The following is a 15,565-nucleotide window of genomic DNA, read 5'->3' as shown; positions in this document are numbered from 1 at the left end:
ATTAGCATAGTGCCATTTTTAGCCATTTTCAAATCGAGACACTTATTTAAACACTTAACACTATTATACTACATATTATCATGATAATGTTAGCATGTTAGCATTGCTAGCATGCTTACATTAGATTAGTAGCATTCATTCATTTTCTATATCGCTTATCCTCACAGGGTCGCAAGCATGCTGGAGCCTATCCCAGCTGTCTGTTTATCCAATGATATATGTAAACTTTCTTTCTAGCATTCTAGCATTGCTAGAATGCTAACATTAGCATAGTACTCCTTTTAGACACATTATTATGCTACATGTTTGCATTTGCTAGCATAATAACATTAGCATAGTACTCTTTTTAGCCACATTATGCTACATGTTTGCAGTTGCTAGCATAATAACATTAGCATAGTACAATTTTTTGCAATTTTCATAGCTAGAGACTTGTTCTTAGGTAAACACTGATATAAAAACTAGCACTATCATGCTAGTTGTTACCATGGCAGCATAAACATGTTAGCATTGATAGCATGCTAACATTAGCACTGTAAATAAATAGATACAATAAATGTAGACTAATATTTATGGTTTATATCGAGTTTATAAATGGAATATTTGCAAATATATTAATTTATTGAAATCACATTTTTATGCCGATGTCGACCGAAAATATTGGTCAGCTCATATTATCGGACGTCCCTAATGAAATAAATGAGGTTTAATTTTCCATCACCTGACATAGCATCCGTGTGTGTGTGGGAGGGGCTCTATCACCAGGTTGAGTGGCACTCACATGTTCTCGTGCACGACTGTGGGTGCCGGAGCTGAACTGTGGGTGCTTTCAACAGGAGGGAGGAGGGCCAAAGCGCGAAATGAATGTGTGAGTGGGTGAAAGTGGGCAGATTTTTTTTTTTTCTTCCAGTGAAAGCAGTTTGAAGCCGTATTCACCCATTAGTGGGGTGTGGAAGCTGTCATCCTGCCAGCCACGGCCCCTCATGCGCCTTTATTCCTTGTGTTGGAATCAAGTGTTGTATTGGATTCCATCAAAGCGCTCACCTTGCGTCTTTCAGCCAGATAAGTGCTGCAATTAAAGTTGGATGAGCAATCAGAGGAATATTTCTGCATTAATGGTGTGTGTGTGTGTGTGTGTGTGTGTGTGTGTGTGTGTGTGTGTGTGGGCGTTGCCAGATGGTAGCAGGGCAAAAAAAAGAAGAAATTGTCATGTTCACCACTTTTCAGAAACAGAGTGAAAGATATTTGCTGGGCTGAGCCATTCTCTAGTTGCAGAATAAACATAGGAAATCCTGCTTTTTATTATTTATTGCAGGTTCTTTTTTATACACTGTATGTATAGATATATATATATATCTGATATATATATATATATATATATAGTCTGATATTGACTTTTTTTGCCAATATCCGAAATGCCGATAATGTCCAACTTGTCCAATGTATTTTCTAATAAAAACATTTTATAATTTTATAATTTAAAAAAATTTAAATTTTACATTTTTTAATTTAAAAATTTTAAATTTAAAAATTTTTAAATTTTAAAATGGTATTAATTTTATAATTTTATAATTTTATAATTTTATAATTTTATAATTTTATAATTTTATAATTTTATAATTTTATAATTTTATAATTTTATAATTTTATAATTTTATAATTTTATAATTTTATTATTCGATATCAGCCGATACCTATTCTCCCCATGCACGGGGAGAACATGCAAACTCCACACAGAGATGGCAGAGAGTGGAATTGAACTCGGGTCTCCTCACTGTGTGGCCTGTGCACAAACCACGTGCACACCGTGCAGGCAGAAAACTAACATTCATTCATTTATTTTCTGCCGCTCGTCCTCACGAGGGTCGCGGGGGTTGCTGGAGCCTATCCCAGCCCCCCCCCTTCACTTATGAATTACTAATTTTATTAAAATTACTAAAAATTACAAAAAAAAGTAATTACTGGGCATGTCCGGTATTGGCTTTTTTGCCGAAAACCGATATGCCAATATTGTCCAATTCTCAATTTCCGATACCGATATCAGCCGATACCGATATGTGCAACATCTCCTGTAGTGGAACGCAAATTCCACACAGAGATGGCCGAGGGTGGAATTGAACTCTGGTCTCCTCGCTGTGAGGCCTGCGTGCTATTATCAAACATCCCTAACTGTAATCTAACCCATGCATTTCTTGTCAGTTGCATGCCCAAGAGGATCAAGGCAGTGCTCGATAACAATGTGTGTTGTGTGTTGACTCCTTTTCTCTGTATAGTACATATATACCACTATACGAGCCGTACACGGACTACTCTAAGTATATCCATATAATGAAATGTGAGGGCTATACCAACATGTAGTACGCTGGTTAAGGTGGTTGTAGTTTGCAGTGTTGTCTAACTGCACTAAGCTGAATCCCAAATCCTCCACTTAAACAATTCTAATCTGCATTGGCTCAAGCTGTGTAAGCACACTGACCACATCCTTTCATGATGACAGCCCGTGTTTGAACTGCTGGAATTAAAGTTCAGCTTCTTGTTAGTCCAAAGGGGATCAGCTCCTGCGTTACCTAGCAGCCCGACGGCGCGCTTGCAGGCTGCGCTTTTCCCCGAGGAAATGTCGATTTCTGCAATGCATCGACTCTTTACTTCCTGCTGCAATGACCGACTTTCATTTATGATGCATGAACCCAGACTCTCGTGTTTTTTTCGTGAGGTTGTTTACTTGTCTTTAATGTTTGTGAAGCTTCGGTCGAGTAACAAAACGGCATTTGACTGACGTCTTTTTAAATCCATAATTTAATGCATTTGCATTGATCACGCATGCATGCATCTTCTGCACAATTTGCCGCCTTAATGATTGACGCCGGGCGTATGTTGACTTTGAATTATTGATCAGGGGACGTGTGTGCGCATTTGTCACAGCGCTCACTCGCCCGGCAACGACAGCAGAGGCATCCCACAGGTGAACGATAAGACAATCGCTCAGAAATCGATCAGACATTCCTTCACAATATTAAAATACATGTCGGAATCCATGATTCCTTTAAATGAACTGCAGCACTCATGCAGCCCTGGATACATTTAGCAGGAGGGATGAAGTGCATTTTTCATAAATTCATTCATTTTTTACCGCTTATCCTCACTAGAGTCGCGGGCATGTTGGAGCCTAGCTGTCTTCGGGCGAGAGGCAGGGTACACCCTGGACTGGTGGCCAGCCAATCACAGGGCACATATAGATGCTCTCCAACATATAATATACATATAATAACAACCATTAAGCGCATTAAGTGAAGTCAGGACCATTCCAACGTCCATGGACTGCCATGGAACCCAAAAAATACAGTAAAGTCTCATTATATCAATATTCTCGGGAGTCGGAAAAAATACCGATATAACCGGACTATCCATATATCCGATCCTGCGCCGAACTGCATTAAAAGTGGGCAATAATGCACTCGACCTTGTTCTATAGTATAGAACATAGAACCAACGAACACCAGCATGTACATATAAAAAACAGTGATTATTGCAAGCGATAAAAAGATATCTGAATACAACACAATTAAATACATGTATTTGTACGCTTGTGTCTTGGTTGGAATAGGTGTGTATGCTATGTCAGTTGGTTCTTCTGTTGCAGGCATGTGTTTGGCCAGCTATGTGGGGCGGGTTGAGCATGACCTGTGAACCAGGAAGTGCGGGAATCGGTGTGTGTGCTGCACTCTGGTGGTGGAAGTGTGAAAAATAAAGTTGACTGGAAGCAGCCGTTGGCCGTGTTCTTTTTTGGTATTGAAATCCTTAAGCAAAGATTGATTTAAGCTGCTTTTGTATCGATATAAGCAGACCAAATTGGCTGGCGGGAGATGAAAAGGGCATCGTAGTAACCGGATTATCATAATAACCGGGTATCGTACTAACGGAACTAATTATACCATAAAAGACTAGAAATTTGCCGGGAAATGAAAATAGTATCGTAATAAGTAGTAATTCGTTATAACCGATAGCGATATAACGAGACTTTACTGTAGGTCATTACTTGGGATGTTCGATAATGCAATATCGGTATCAGATTTTTTCCAGATCATGAAAACCAATATTTAAAAAGGGCTTTTTACAGCACATATGTGTCATTCCACGACAGGAGATGTTACACATATCGGTATCCGCTGATATCGGTATCGGAAATTGAGAATTGGACAATATTGGCATATCGGTTTTCGGCAAAAAAGCCAATACCGGACATGCCCAGTAATTACTTTTTAGTAATTTTAATAAAATTAGTAATTCATTAGTAAAGAGGCGGGGGGGGGGGGGGGGCACGGCGGTGGTTAGTGCGCAGACCTCACAGCTAGGAGACCAGGGTTCAATTCCACCCTCTCTGTGTGGAGTTTGCATGTTCATTAGAATAGACTGTTCCAATGCCTCTGGGGCACACTGTTGATAGCTTTTTGAATAAATAAAATTAATTTGTAGAAATTTAAATAATAAAAATACATTCAAAAAATGTTTTTTTTAATATTTTGATTTCTTTAAAAAAAATATATATATTTTTTTTTATTTTCCAACTATTTTTTTTTTGGAATGTTATGACTACATTCCATAATGTTTGGACTTTATTCTCGTGATGTTCCAACATTCTCTGCAACTTAATTTTTCAACTTAATTTAGCTTAATTTCAACTTATTTTTGTTTTGTTTGTATCTCATGGTAATATGACTTTATAATATGTTTAATATTTTAACGTTATGTTACTTAAATGACGTTATTCTCATAAAATGATTACTTTTATTTTTAGATTACAACTTTTTTCTCGTAATATTTTGACTTTATCTTGTCCAATTACTGCTGATTTTTAATTTTGTTTTGTTTTTTAGATTTAATTTCAATTACATTTTTACAGTGTGCTGTGGGCCAATAAAAAACAGCCGTGGGGCTGCACTTTGGACACCCCTGCTATGTATAATGTTCACTTCCTCCTTCTATGCTCCAGGAGAGCGCTGTGAGCTGTCGTCCCGCTCGGGCCGCTGTGCTCCAGGAGTCTGCAAGAACGCCGGCCTGTGCGTGAACCTCCTGGTCGGCGGATTCAAATGCGAGTGTCCGGCGGGTGGCTACGAGAGACCTTACTGCGAGATGACCACGCGCAACTTCCCCCCACACTCCTTCCTCACCTTCAAGGGCCTCCGTCAACGCTTCCACTTCACCGTCTCGCTCACGTAAGCCCCAACGCTTGTTGATATCACCTGCATCGCCCGTATGGCCTACAGTGGTGTGAAAAAGAAGTTTAACCTTTTATAAAAGAAAAATAATAATCAACTTATGATACCGTGCACAAATTCATCATCAAAGTAATCAGAGATTAAAGGAATTAGCGGTCAACAAAAAATCCGGCAACCCTGCTCACCCTCTCTCTTTGTGTCTCTGGCCACACAAGTGAACAGGTGCCTATATTAACGAAACGTCACCGCCCATAACCATTTGACCTACTTCCCTTACCCACGTGATCATAACAAATGTAAATAATATCATAAACAATAACACCACTATTCAAATTTAAACTATCATGCACCTACAAAAATCTATCCAAATTCATTCATGGCTCCTACATAGCCATTTCAAAAGTTGGGGACTCCAGCCAACCACGGTGAGAGCCATTATCCACAAATGTCTAAAACATGAAACGGTGGTGAACAACTCATTCAAGAGTCACAAAAGACCCCACAACAACATCCAAAGAACTGCAGGCCTCGCTTGCCTCAGTTAGCGTCAGTGTTCATGACTCCAGCATAAGAAAGACACAAAAACAAAAGGCAAAAAATAGCCTAAAAAGACCAAAACCACTGCTGAACAAAAAGAACATTAAATACTCTGTGGTCTGATGAGACAAAAGTTGAACTTTTTGGAAGGTGCGTGTAAAAGTAACGCCGCATTTCAGGAAATGGGTCACATCCCTTACCTGTATCACTAGCATCAACTGCATCATCAAGAGTACATGACTAGGGCTCGACAGGTATGTTTTTTTCAGGCCGATGTCGATACCAATTTTTTCCCATCACCCTTAACCGATGGTCTATTTTGCTCGAGCCGATACTTGTGGCCGATACTGCTTTTGCTGCCTCAATTTACATGAAAAAATGACAATGATAACAAATATTCCAGGTCTCATGTTTAAACAAATATTTATTGAAATGTAAAATGAAAACAGTAGGATTCAGATTTATTAAACACACTTTTAAACAGCATTATCATAATAATACGTGACCGTGTGTTGTAGGGTCCTCCGGCAACACAAAGCTGCCCGGCGGATGCCTGTCTGTAAATCATGCACCGGAAAAAAACGCAAATATCGGCCTGATATATTGGGACAATATTTGCGTTCTTTACTTGAATCGGTATCGGCCGATACGCGTGTGGGTTCGCCAATGCAACACACGTAGTCGCGGTACCCCGCCCCCACTGTTGAATCACATCAAGGGCGCGTTTTTCGATGCTAAATAAATTTAAACATGGTTGAATATTTACTCCTTTTAAAGTTGATAATGGCGTTTAAATGTGTGTTTAAGAAATCTACTGTGTTCAGTGTTTACATTTCAATAAATATTTCTTTAAACTTGAGACCTGGAATATTTATTATCATGGTCATTTTTTCATGTAAATTGAGGGATCAAAAGCAGTATCGGTCACAAATATCAGCCCAGGCAAAATCGGCCATCGGCTAAGGGTGATGGAAAAAAATCAGCATCGGCCCCAAAAAAACATATTGGTCGACCCCTACGCTTGCATCACTCCCATCAATTGTATCAATTCCCCCACATCACCTGTATCACCTGCCCAGCTCTTTGCAGAGTGATTCATCCACCTCCACACGCCTCCCACAGTATCGCTGCTTCCATTGAGCCACTTCAATGTCACATTGTAGAACCCGGCCCGAAAATAGCAGCAGAACTCGTGCTCAGCTACAGTAGTGCTGCGTGTTGGCCGCTTTGCCGCATACTGAGAAGAAGAAGAAGATGTGACTTTGATGCTGAGCAGAAGATCCATCTTTCATGTTGTAATGGCCACAGAAGTCCATCAGCAGCGCGTCACTATATTAGACTCAGCTGTAAGAAAACTGCTGTCATGGTCTAGGTCAGGGGTGGGCAAACTACGGCCCGGGGGCCACATCCGGCCCGCCAAGTGTTTGAATACGGCCCGCTCAATCTTTCCAAAGTATTTCATTTAAACTCAACATACAACCTGGCATCATGGCCTGAGCCAACCTTTTGATGGTTTTATCAATTTCCTTTTTTGACATGGTCTGTTGTTTACAAAGTGCTCCTGAAAAAAGGGACACAAGCACATAATAATAATAATAATAATTATTATTATTATTATTATTATTATTATTATTATTAGATTATTATAATTATTATTAGAACTATTATGATTATTATAATTATTATATTAATGCTAATTATTATATTAATTATATATAATATTATTGTTATATTTGCATATATTACATAATAATAATAATATAATAATTATTATTTTTGTTTTATTGTAATTATTATAATATTTTATTATTTTTAAAATATTTAAATATAAATATAAAATAATAAATAATAATAGCAGATTGCATGACAATTTTACAGATACAATAATACCAGGTGGACTGTTACGTGTAAAATATATAGTCTGCCCCCCCCGTAAATTTTGTCATATCAATGCGGCCCGCGAGTCAAAAAGTTTGCCCACCCCTGATCTAGGTACATATATACGTACGTCATCATTGTTATTGTTGCTCCTCCACCACCTGGAGGGGTTGTATGCCTTGAAAATCCTGTGGTACAGAATAAGGAAGACAATCCACGATGACTTGACGTATATTCACCCTCGGGATTTTTTCTTCCTCTCAAAAATAACAACACTTCAGATATCATAAGATGATTACATCAACAATTACCAATTTGCTTCCAGACACATTTAATATTTTTGTACATTAAAGCTGGCTAGCATTAGCCATTTCGCTTATGTTCAAATGCTTTACAACACATTTTGTAACAAACATTTTAGCAGTCAGCTGTTTACTCTAGCTACTTTCTAAACTCTTTACAGCCGTTAAAATATAAATTATCTCTACTTTGTACTAACCTGTGGTACAGAATAAGGAAGACAATCCACGATGACTTGACGTTTTTTCACCCTCAGGATTTCTTCTTCCTGTCAAAAATAACAACACTTCAGATATCATAAGATGTTTACATCAACAATTACCTACTTCATGCTATTAACTGTACATTAAAGCTGGCTAGCATTAGCCATTTCGCTTATGTTCAAATGCTCTACAACACATTTTGTAACAAACATTTAGCAGTCAGCTGTTTACTCTAGCAACTTTCTAAAGAGGCAGGGTACACCCTGGACTGGTGGCCAGCCAATCACAGGGCACATATAGATGCTCTCCAACATATAATATACATATAATAACAACCATTAAGTGCATTAAGTGAAGTCAGGACCATTCCAACGTCCATGGACTGCCCTGGAACCCAAAAAATACAGTAAAGTCTCGTTATATCGATATTCTCGGGAGTCGGAAAAAATACCGATATAACCGGACTATCCATATATCCGATCCTGCGCCGAACTGCATTAAAAGTGGGCAATAATGCACTCGACATTCTCAATGACTTGACGTTTTTTCACCCTCAGGATTTATTCTTCCTGTCAAAAATAACAACACTTCAGATATCATAAGATGATTACATCAACAATTACCAATTTGACACATTTCACATTTTTCAGTTAGCCTGCTTCATGCTACTAACTGTACATTAAAGCTGGCTAGCATTAGCCATTTCGCTTATGTTCAAATGCTCTACAACACATTTTGTAACAAACATTTAGCAGTCAACTGTTTACTCTAACTACTTTGTAAACTCTTTACAATTGTTAAAATATAAATTATCTCTACTTTGTACTAACCTTTGGTACAGAATAAGGAAGACAATCCACAATGACTTGACGTTTTTCCACCCTCAGGATTTATTCTTCCTCTGTCGTTTTGTCACCTACTCTATACCACCATCGCTGCTAGCACCCCCTAGCGGACTTTGAGGTATTACACCCAAACGCCAACAATGGAGATTTTGTTATTTTAGAAACAAACATATAAAAAAAATAGTAGGGTGTTTTTTTGATGTATGACATGAACTATTACTACTCTTAAATGCTCTAACCATATTTATGCATTTTAAACAGTTTTTTAAAACCATGTTACCTTATCTTTTATGTACATTACATTATCATTCATCTTCGTTATGGTTGTCTTTGTTGGCGGGTGGGAAGTTTAGTTAGGAGTTTTGGAGTCATTAAACTGCCGTTGCATTTTCGACAGTGTTATTCGTTCCCCCCGCGACCTTCTTCCATGATCTCAGTAGTAGTTCAACCCAGCAGTGTCTGCGGGTGGATCTAATGTCCCCGTTGTGACCTCTAGGGACTCGGCCTTCCTTTAAGCCCGGCTCGGATGACCATGATCTTTTTTTTTATTTTTATGAACAACTGCTCCGACCAGTTTTGAAAGTATATATTAGCATCAAAATAAAAAGTGCCGATGCCGAGAGCCCGGCGGTGGGCGGGTAGAACAAGTAGCTGTGGGACTTGAACCGCCGCCGATCAGGTTTCGATTCGGGAACGAGTTTGTGTTATGATGCACACATCAGAATACGCATGCTGTTTACGCACAGACACAGGTTGGCGTCCATTATGTTTGGTCGAGGCTGAGATTTGATTGCGTGTATCATACAGTAGCTTAGCTTAGCATAGCATAGCATGGCAATATACAATAAAAACATTAAAAAGAAATAATTTGACAGACGTGAAGGTCGCCTCGTATCCCCCCCCCCTCCTCTGCGTGTTAGCATAGCGTGCTAAAAAAAAAAAAACAACAACAAAAAAAAAAAAAACAAAAAAAAAATAAATAAAAATAAAAAAAATAAAAAAAATAGAAAAAAAAAGCATAGCGTGACACGGTTCCCCACATACGGGCAGACTGGTTGTTTTTTTTACTGATGGCGGTCTAATGTGACGCACAGCGATGCCAGATGAGTGCGTGGTTACTTCCGGCTGATTACCCTCATAGTTCCCGGGGCCTGAGGGCGACGGGGGACGGGGGGGCAAGGTATAGTGCATCCTTTTAAATTGATATGTCAAAGACGAGAAAGGATCCTGCAGGGGAGGAAGGATCATTATTTTAGCATTGTGCGTTTTCTTTTCTGACTGTAGAGGTCATGTGAGAGCGGTTTTAACCTTCCAGAGCTCTTCGCCGAGGTGCCAATTTGGGCTTTTCTGAGTAAGCAGTCCATCAGCGAAGAGCCCCGCGGCTCCTCTCCGCTTTAAGAATCCTGGGCCAATGGCATCGCGTACATGTACGATACATGGAGATAGACGGTGCAGCATCACACCGGCGCCCCCTCGCCCGGGACTCCAAGAGGGGGGCGGCCAGCTGCTCATGTTGTCTGGGAGTTTGCATGGAAAGTTGCTAATGGGAACGGATTTATTTCCAAAGGAAATAGGAGTAGGAGTGGGAAGATGCCCATCTTATTTAATTCATGTCTAGAATTATTCATATTCTAGAATAGAATAGAATAGAATAGAATAGAATAGAATAGAATAGAATAGAATAGAACAGAATAGAACAGAATAGAACAGAATAGAACAGAATAGAACAGAATAGAACAGAATAGAATAGACAGGCAGTGATTAAAGGGGGAAAAGTAGTAAATAAATGGCATTTTAATCGTTTTTAATTTTAATAATTTAAAAAGCTTTATGAAAGAAACATATATACGACATAAAAATATAATATACAAATTACAAACAGTAGCAAAAAATTCCCTTTATAATACTAATCATAATAATACATTATAATGTAAATGTAATAATAAATGAAATTGTGTATTTAGAAAAAGATTCTAAGACAAATACATACGTATCAAATACGTGCATATAAAATCAAATTAATTAAGTAAATAAATATAAAATTTAAAAAAATAAATAATAATAATAATAAATCCTAATGTAATAATAAATGAATAATACATGTAATAATAAATAGCATGATTTATCAATGAATAAAATAAATATGTACAAAAATCAATTGAAATAAATAGAAATATTTTATATGAATGAGTTCACACATTTAGTATTCAAATAAATAAATCATTTTTAAAAAGTGATAACTAAATAAATAAAAGGAAAAAGAACTAAATAAAGAGATGAAAGATAAATAATAAATAAATAAGCTCCTGCTATAGAAAGCATGTTTATGAAAAAGGAAATGTAGCAAATAGCATTTGAATTAATTAAAATTAAATTTAACTTAAAATGAATAATTTAAAAAGGTTTATGAAAAAAAATATATAGGAAATATAAATATAATTGTAAAATAAAATAATTAATAAATTAATAATTAAAAATTAAAAATAATAATTAATAAAATAATAAACCGAATTACAAACAGTAGCAAAAATATATAATAATAATAATAATATAATAACAATATATAATAATAATACATTATAATGTAATAATAAATGAAATTGTGTATTTAGAAAAAATTGTAAAACAAATAAATACGTATCAAATAAATGCATATAAAATAAATCATAAATAAATCATTTTTAAAAAAGTGATATCTAAATAAATAAATGGGAACTGAACTAAATAAAGAGATGAAAGATAAATAATAAATAAATAAGCTCCTGTTGTAGAAAGCATGTTTATGAAAAAGGAAAGTTAGTAAATAAATAGCATTTTAATTAATTAAAATTAAATAATTTAATTTAAAATTAATAATTTAAAAAAGTTTATGAAAAAAATATAGGAAATATAAATATAATTGTAAAATAAAATAATTAATAAAATAATAATTAAAATGTAAAAATAATAATTAAGAAAATAATAAACCGAATCACAAACAGTAGCAAAAATATATAATAATAATAATATATTATAGTAATAATAATAATACATTATAATGTAATAATAAATTAAATTGGGTATTTAGAAAAAATAGTTTAAAAATAATTAATAAATTAATAATTAAAATTTAAAAATAATAATTAATAAAATCATAAACCGAATTACAAACAGTAGCAAAAATATATAATAATAATAATATTATAATAATATATAATAGTAATAATAATAAAAAGGTTAAAAAGGTTTATGAAAAAATATAGGAAATATAAATATATTTTTAAAATAAAGTAATTAATAAATTAATAATTACATTTTAAAAATAATAATTAATAAAATAATAAACTGAATTGCAAACAGTAGCAAAAATATATAATAATAATAATATATAATAGTAATAATTATAAAAAACATTATAATGTAATAATAAATTAAATTGTGTATTTAGAAAAAACTATTAAAACAAATAAATACGTATCAAATAAATGCATATAAAATAAATCATAAATAAATCATTTTTTTTAAAATGATAACTAAATAAATAAATGGAAAATGAACTAAATAAAGAGATGGAAGATAAATAATGCTGTTTCCTGAGAAGAAGCTCCTGCTGTAGAAAACATGATTATGACGGTTATGATTGTTTCCCATATATTGGCTACCTTGTTGACTGACATGATAATAAACTTCTACAAAACTCATCATCATATTTATTGCCTCATACATCCCAGACAGACAGCCGTGCCGTCTATCTGCATGCTCATTTCCTCCCCCCGTGCTCTAATACACCCTTCCATCCCCCCCGCATCCACACACACGGATTCACCATCACCTCCCACCCACTCTCCAACGTCGACGTCCTAGTTTCTCATCTGTGTGTTGTTTAATGTGCCAATCGTTATTCATGACACAGATGTCTTCATCTTCATGTCTTGTCCTGCACACCTCGCTTCTCGCTCTCTCGCTCTCACGCTCTCACGCTCGCTGTCTCGGCTTTAAACTTCGCCAGCTGCCTGCGTGATCTTCATTAGCGCTCCCATCGCTATTAAAGCTCATAGGGCTTTCATCTTCAGCACCATCAGCACCATCATCACCATCATCAAGGCGAGGTTGTCCACATTATGACCTGCATACAAGCTATAAGATGTACGTATATAAGCATATGTTTATCATTTTATTATATTTGTAGTTGTAGCATAGCATCCACTGGACAACATCATATGTACTCATGGCACTCGGGTTAGCGCCTTTAGCGCTTTCACATCACGTTCCCCGTGACGACAGACGCTAAAGATGGTCTCCTCCGCCCACATAAGTAATGTCAAAATTTATGAATAAATAAGTATTGTTGTCGGCTGCACGGTGGTCGAGTGGTTAGCGCGCAGACCTCACAGCTAGGAGACCAAGGGTTCAATTCCACCCTTGACCATCTCTGTGTGGAGTTTGCATGCGTGGGTTTTCTCCGGGTAATCCGGTTTCTTTCCTCATTCCAGAAACATGCTAGGTTAATTAGCCTCTCCAAATTGTCCATAGGTATGAATGTGAGTGTGAATGGTTGTTTGTCTATATGTGCCCTGTGATTGGCTGGCCACCAGTCCAGGGTGTACCCCGCCTCTCGCCTGAAGACAGCTGGGGTAGGCTCCAGCACCTCCGCCACCCTCGTGAGGAAAAGTGGTAGAAAATGAATGAATGAATGAATGAATGATTCGGTTGAGCTGGTTTCATAATTATACCTTTTGAGTGTTAAGTTGGTGTGTGATGAGTTTAGTGTTCTTTGTAAGAACACTAACGCATTCCAAAAAAATGCTAGGTTAATTAGCAATTCCAAATTGTCCATAGGTATGAATGTGAGTGTGAATGGTTGTTTGTCTATATGTGCCCTGTGATTGGCTGGCCACCACGAAGACAGCTGGGATAGGCTCCAGCACTTCCCGCGACCCTTGTGAGGATAAGTGGTACAAAATTAATAAGTATTGAATAGTATATGTATAGTATTGTATATGAATAGTATAGTATATGAATATGTGCCCTGTGATTGGCTGGTCAACAGTCCAGGGTGTACCCCGCCTCTCGCCCAAAGACAGCTCGGGTAGGCTCCAGCACCTCCGCCACCCTCGTGAGGAAAAGCGGTAGAAAATGAATGAATGAATGAATGATTCGGTTGAGCTGGTTTCATAATTATACCTTTTGAGTGTTAAGTTGGTGTGTGATGAGTTTAGTGTTCTTTGTAAGAACACTAACGCATTCCAAAAACATGCTAGGTTAATTAGTGACTCCAAATTGTCCATAGGTATGAATGTGAGTGTGAATGGTTGTTTGTCTATATGTGCACTGTGATTGGCTGGCCACCACGAAGACAGCTGGGATAGGCTCCAGCACCCCCGCAACGCTATTAATTTACAAAATATTTTTCAAGCATTTTTGCTATTAATTTGATTGTAGAATTTAAAAGTAATTTTTTGAGATATCCCCCCCCCCTTGCAGATTCGCCACTAAAGAACCAAATGGTTTATTGCTGTACAACGGCCGCTTCAATGAGAAACACGATTTCATCGCCATGGAGATCATCAACGAGCAGATTCAGGTCACCTTCTCTGCAGGTGAAGAAAGCAACAAATTAATCGTTTATTTTTTCTTTAAAAATTGATAATTTTTTTAATCCTTCTGGTTTCCTCAGGCGAGACCAAGACCACCGTATCGCCCTTCATTGTGGGCGGAGTCAGCGACGGCCAGTGGCATGTGGTGGAGATCCACTACTATAATAAGGTAGGTTTGTTTTACCCGGCGACAAGGGGAATGTCGGGGGGGGGGGTATGGGGGGATCAGGCATCACTTTTGCAGACAGAACTGAAGACGTTGTGACTCATCCATTTTTCTCCACAACAAGGACTCAACATCTCAATCAGTAAGGAATGTGTTGTCTCTTTGCATTCCCACTCACTTTGACGAAGCCACTTTGCATCATAATGACACCCCCACTCCCACTCCCACTCCACCCCTACCCACACCCCATTTCTATTCAGCGTCTATGATAGCATGACTGTCCCCACAGAAGTGATGAAAGGGGGTTTTAAAAGTTGTCTCGCTATTAAGACTCTTGCTAAGTTGCTGTGTGATGAATTTAATGCGGTTTGTAAGATATGGTAATGGTTTTATTTCATTTGAACATGCATCAGATTACAATTGAGTGCATCCCATAATCAGTTCCCAGTTCCACATGTCCATCTGGTACTTTTACAATTAGCAACTGTTACATTTGTTCACTTCCTGCTTTCCATAGTACATTTTAATTTTTTTTTTTGTTTATTTTGAATTTTAATTTTTTTTTGTCCTGTGCCGAAGTACAAGGTGATATGACCATATAATGAAACCCGTTTATGACCTTCTAAATTAAATTTTTACATGATTAGAGCCTCTAGACATGAACTAGCACCCCTATAATAATATTTACAAATAATAACATAATGGAATAGATTTTATAGTGTTTTTTAAGGCACCCAAAGCGCTTCACAATGAAGTGAAGCCATTATTCATTCACTCAGTACGAAATTATATGACCATACAATGACATAATGGTTACCATAGTAACTGTCCATATAGTGATATA

At 36.8% G+C, this 15,565-nt stretch overlaps 2 protein-coding genes across 2 annotated transcripts in view; one reads left to right on the top strand and one right to left on the bottom strand.

Moving 5' to 3' along the window:
* The window catches only part of celsr2 (cadherin, EGF LAG seven-pass G-type receptor 2), a 101,621-nt gene that overhangs the window by 44,053 nt on the left and 42,003 nt on the right, over positions 1–15,565 (top strand). Inside the window, exons 3-5 of the mRNA XM_078798513.1 lie at positions 4,991–5,213; positions 14,443–14,558; positions 14,636–14,724. Coding sequence (XP_078654639.1) covers positions 4,991–5,213; positions 14,443–14,558; positions 14,636–14,724 — 428 coding nt within the window. The remainder of the gene's footprint in view (positions 1–4,990; positions 5,214–14,442; positions 14,559–14,635; positions 14,725–15,565) is intronic.
* Positions 648–7,063, bottom strand: LOC131105833 (uncharacterized). The gene is made up of 3 exons (XM_078798512.1): positions 6,816–7,063; positions 5,169–5,258; positions 648–1,069 (listed from the first exon to the last, which is right to left on the bottom strand). Exons 1-3 carry the CDS (start codon positions 7,036–7,038, stop codon positions 1,041–1,043), a joined length of 342 nt encoding a protein of 113 aa, XP_078654638.1. The 5' UTR covers positions 7,039–7,063; the 3' UTR covers positions 648–1,040.

This window comes from Doryrhamphus excisus, linkage group LG18, assembly GCF_037039965.1.
Source record: "Doryrhamphus excisus strain RoL-2023G ecotype Guam linkage group LG18, RoL_Dexc_Guam_v1.1, whole genome shotgun sequence".
NCBI lineage: Eukaryota > Metazoa > Chordata > Actinopteri > Syngnathiformes > Syngnathidae > Doryrhamphus > Doryrhamphus excisus.
The sequence above is the reverse complement of the archived record's forward strand: the minus strand, read 5'-3'. Positions and strand labels throughout refer to the sequence as shown.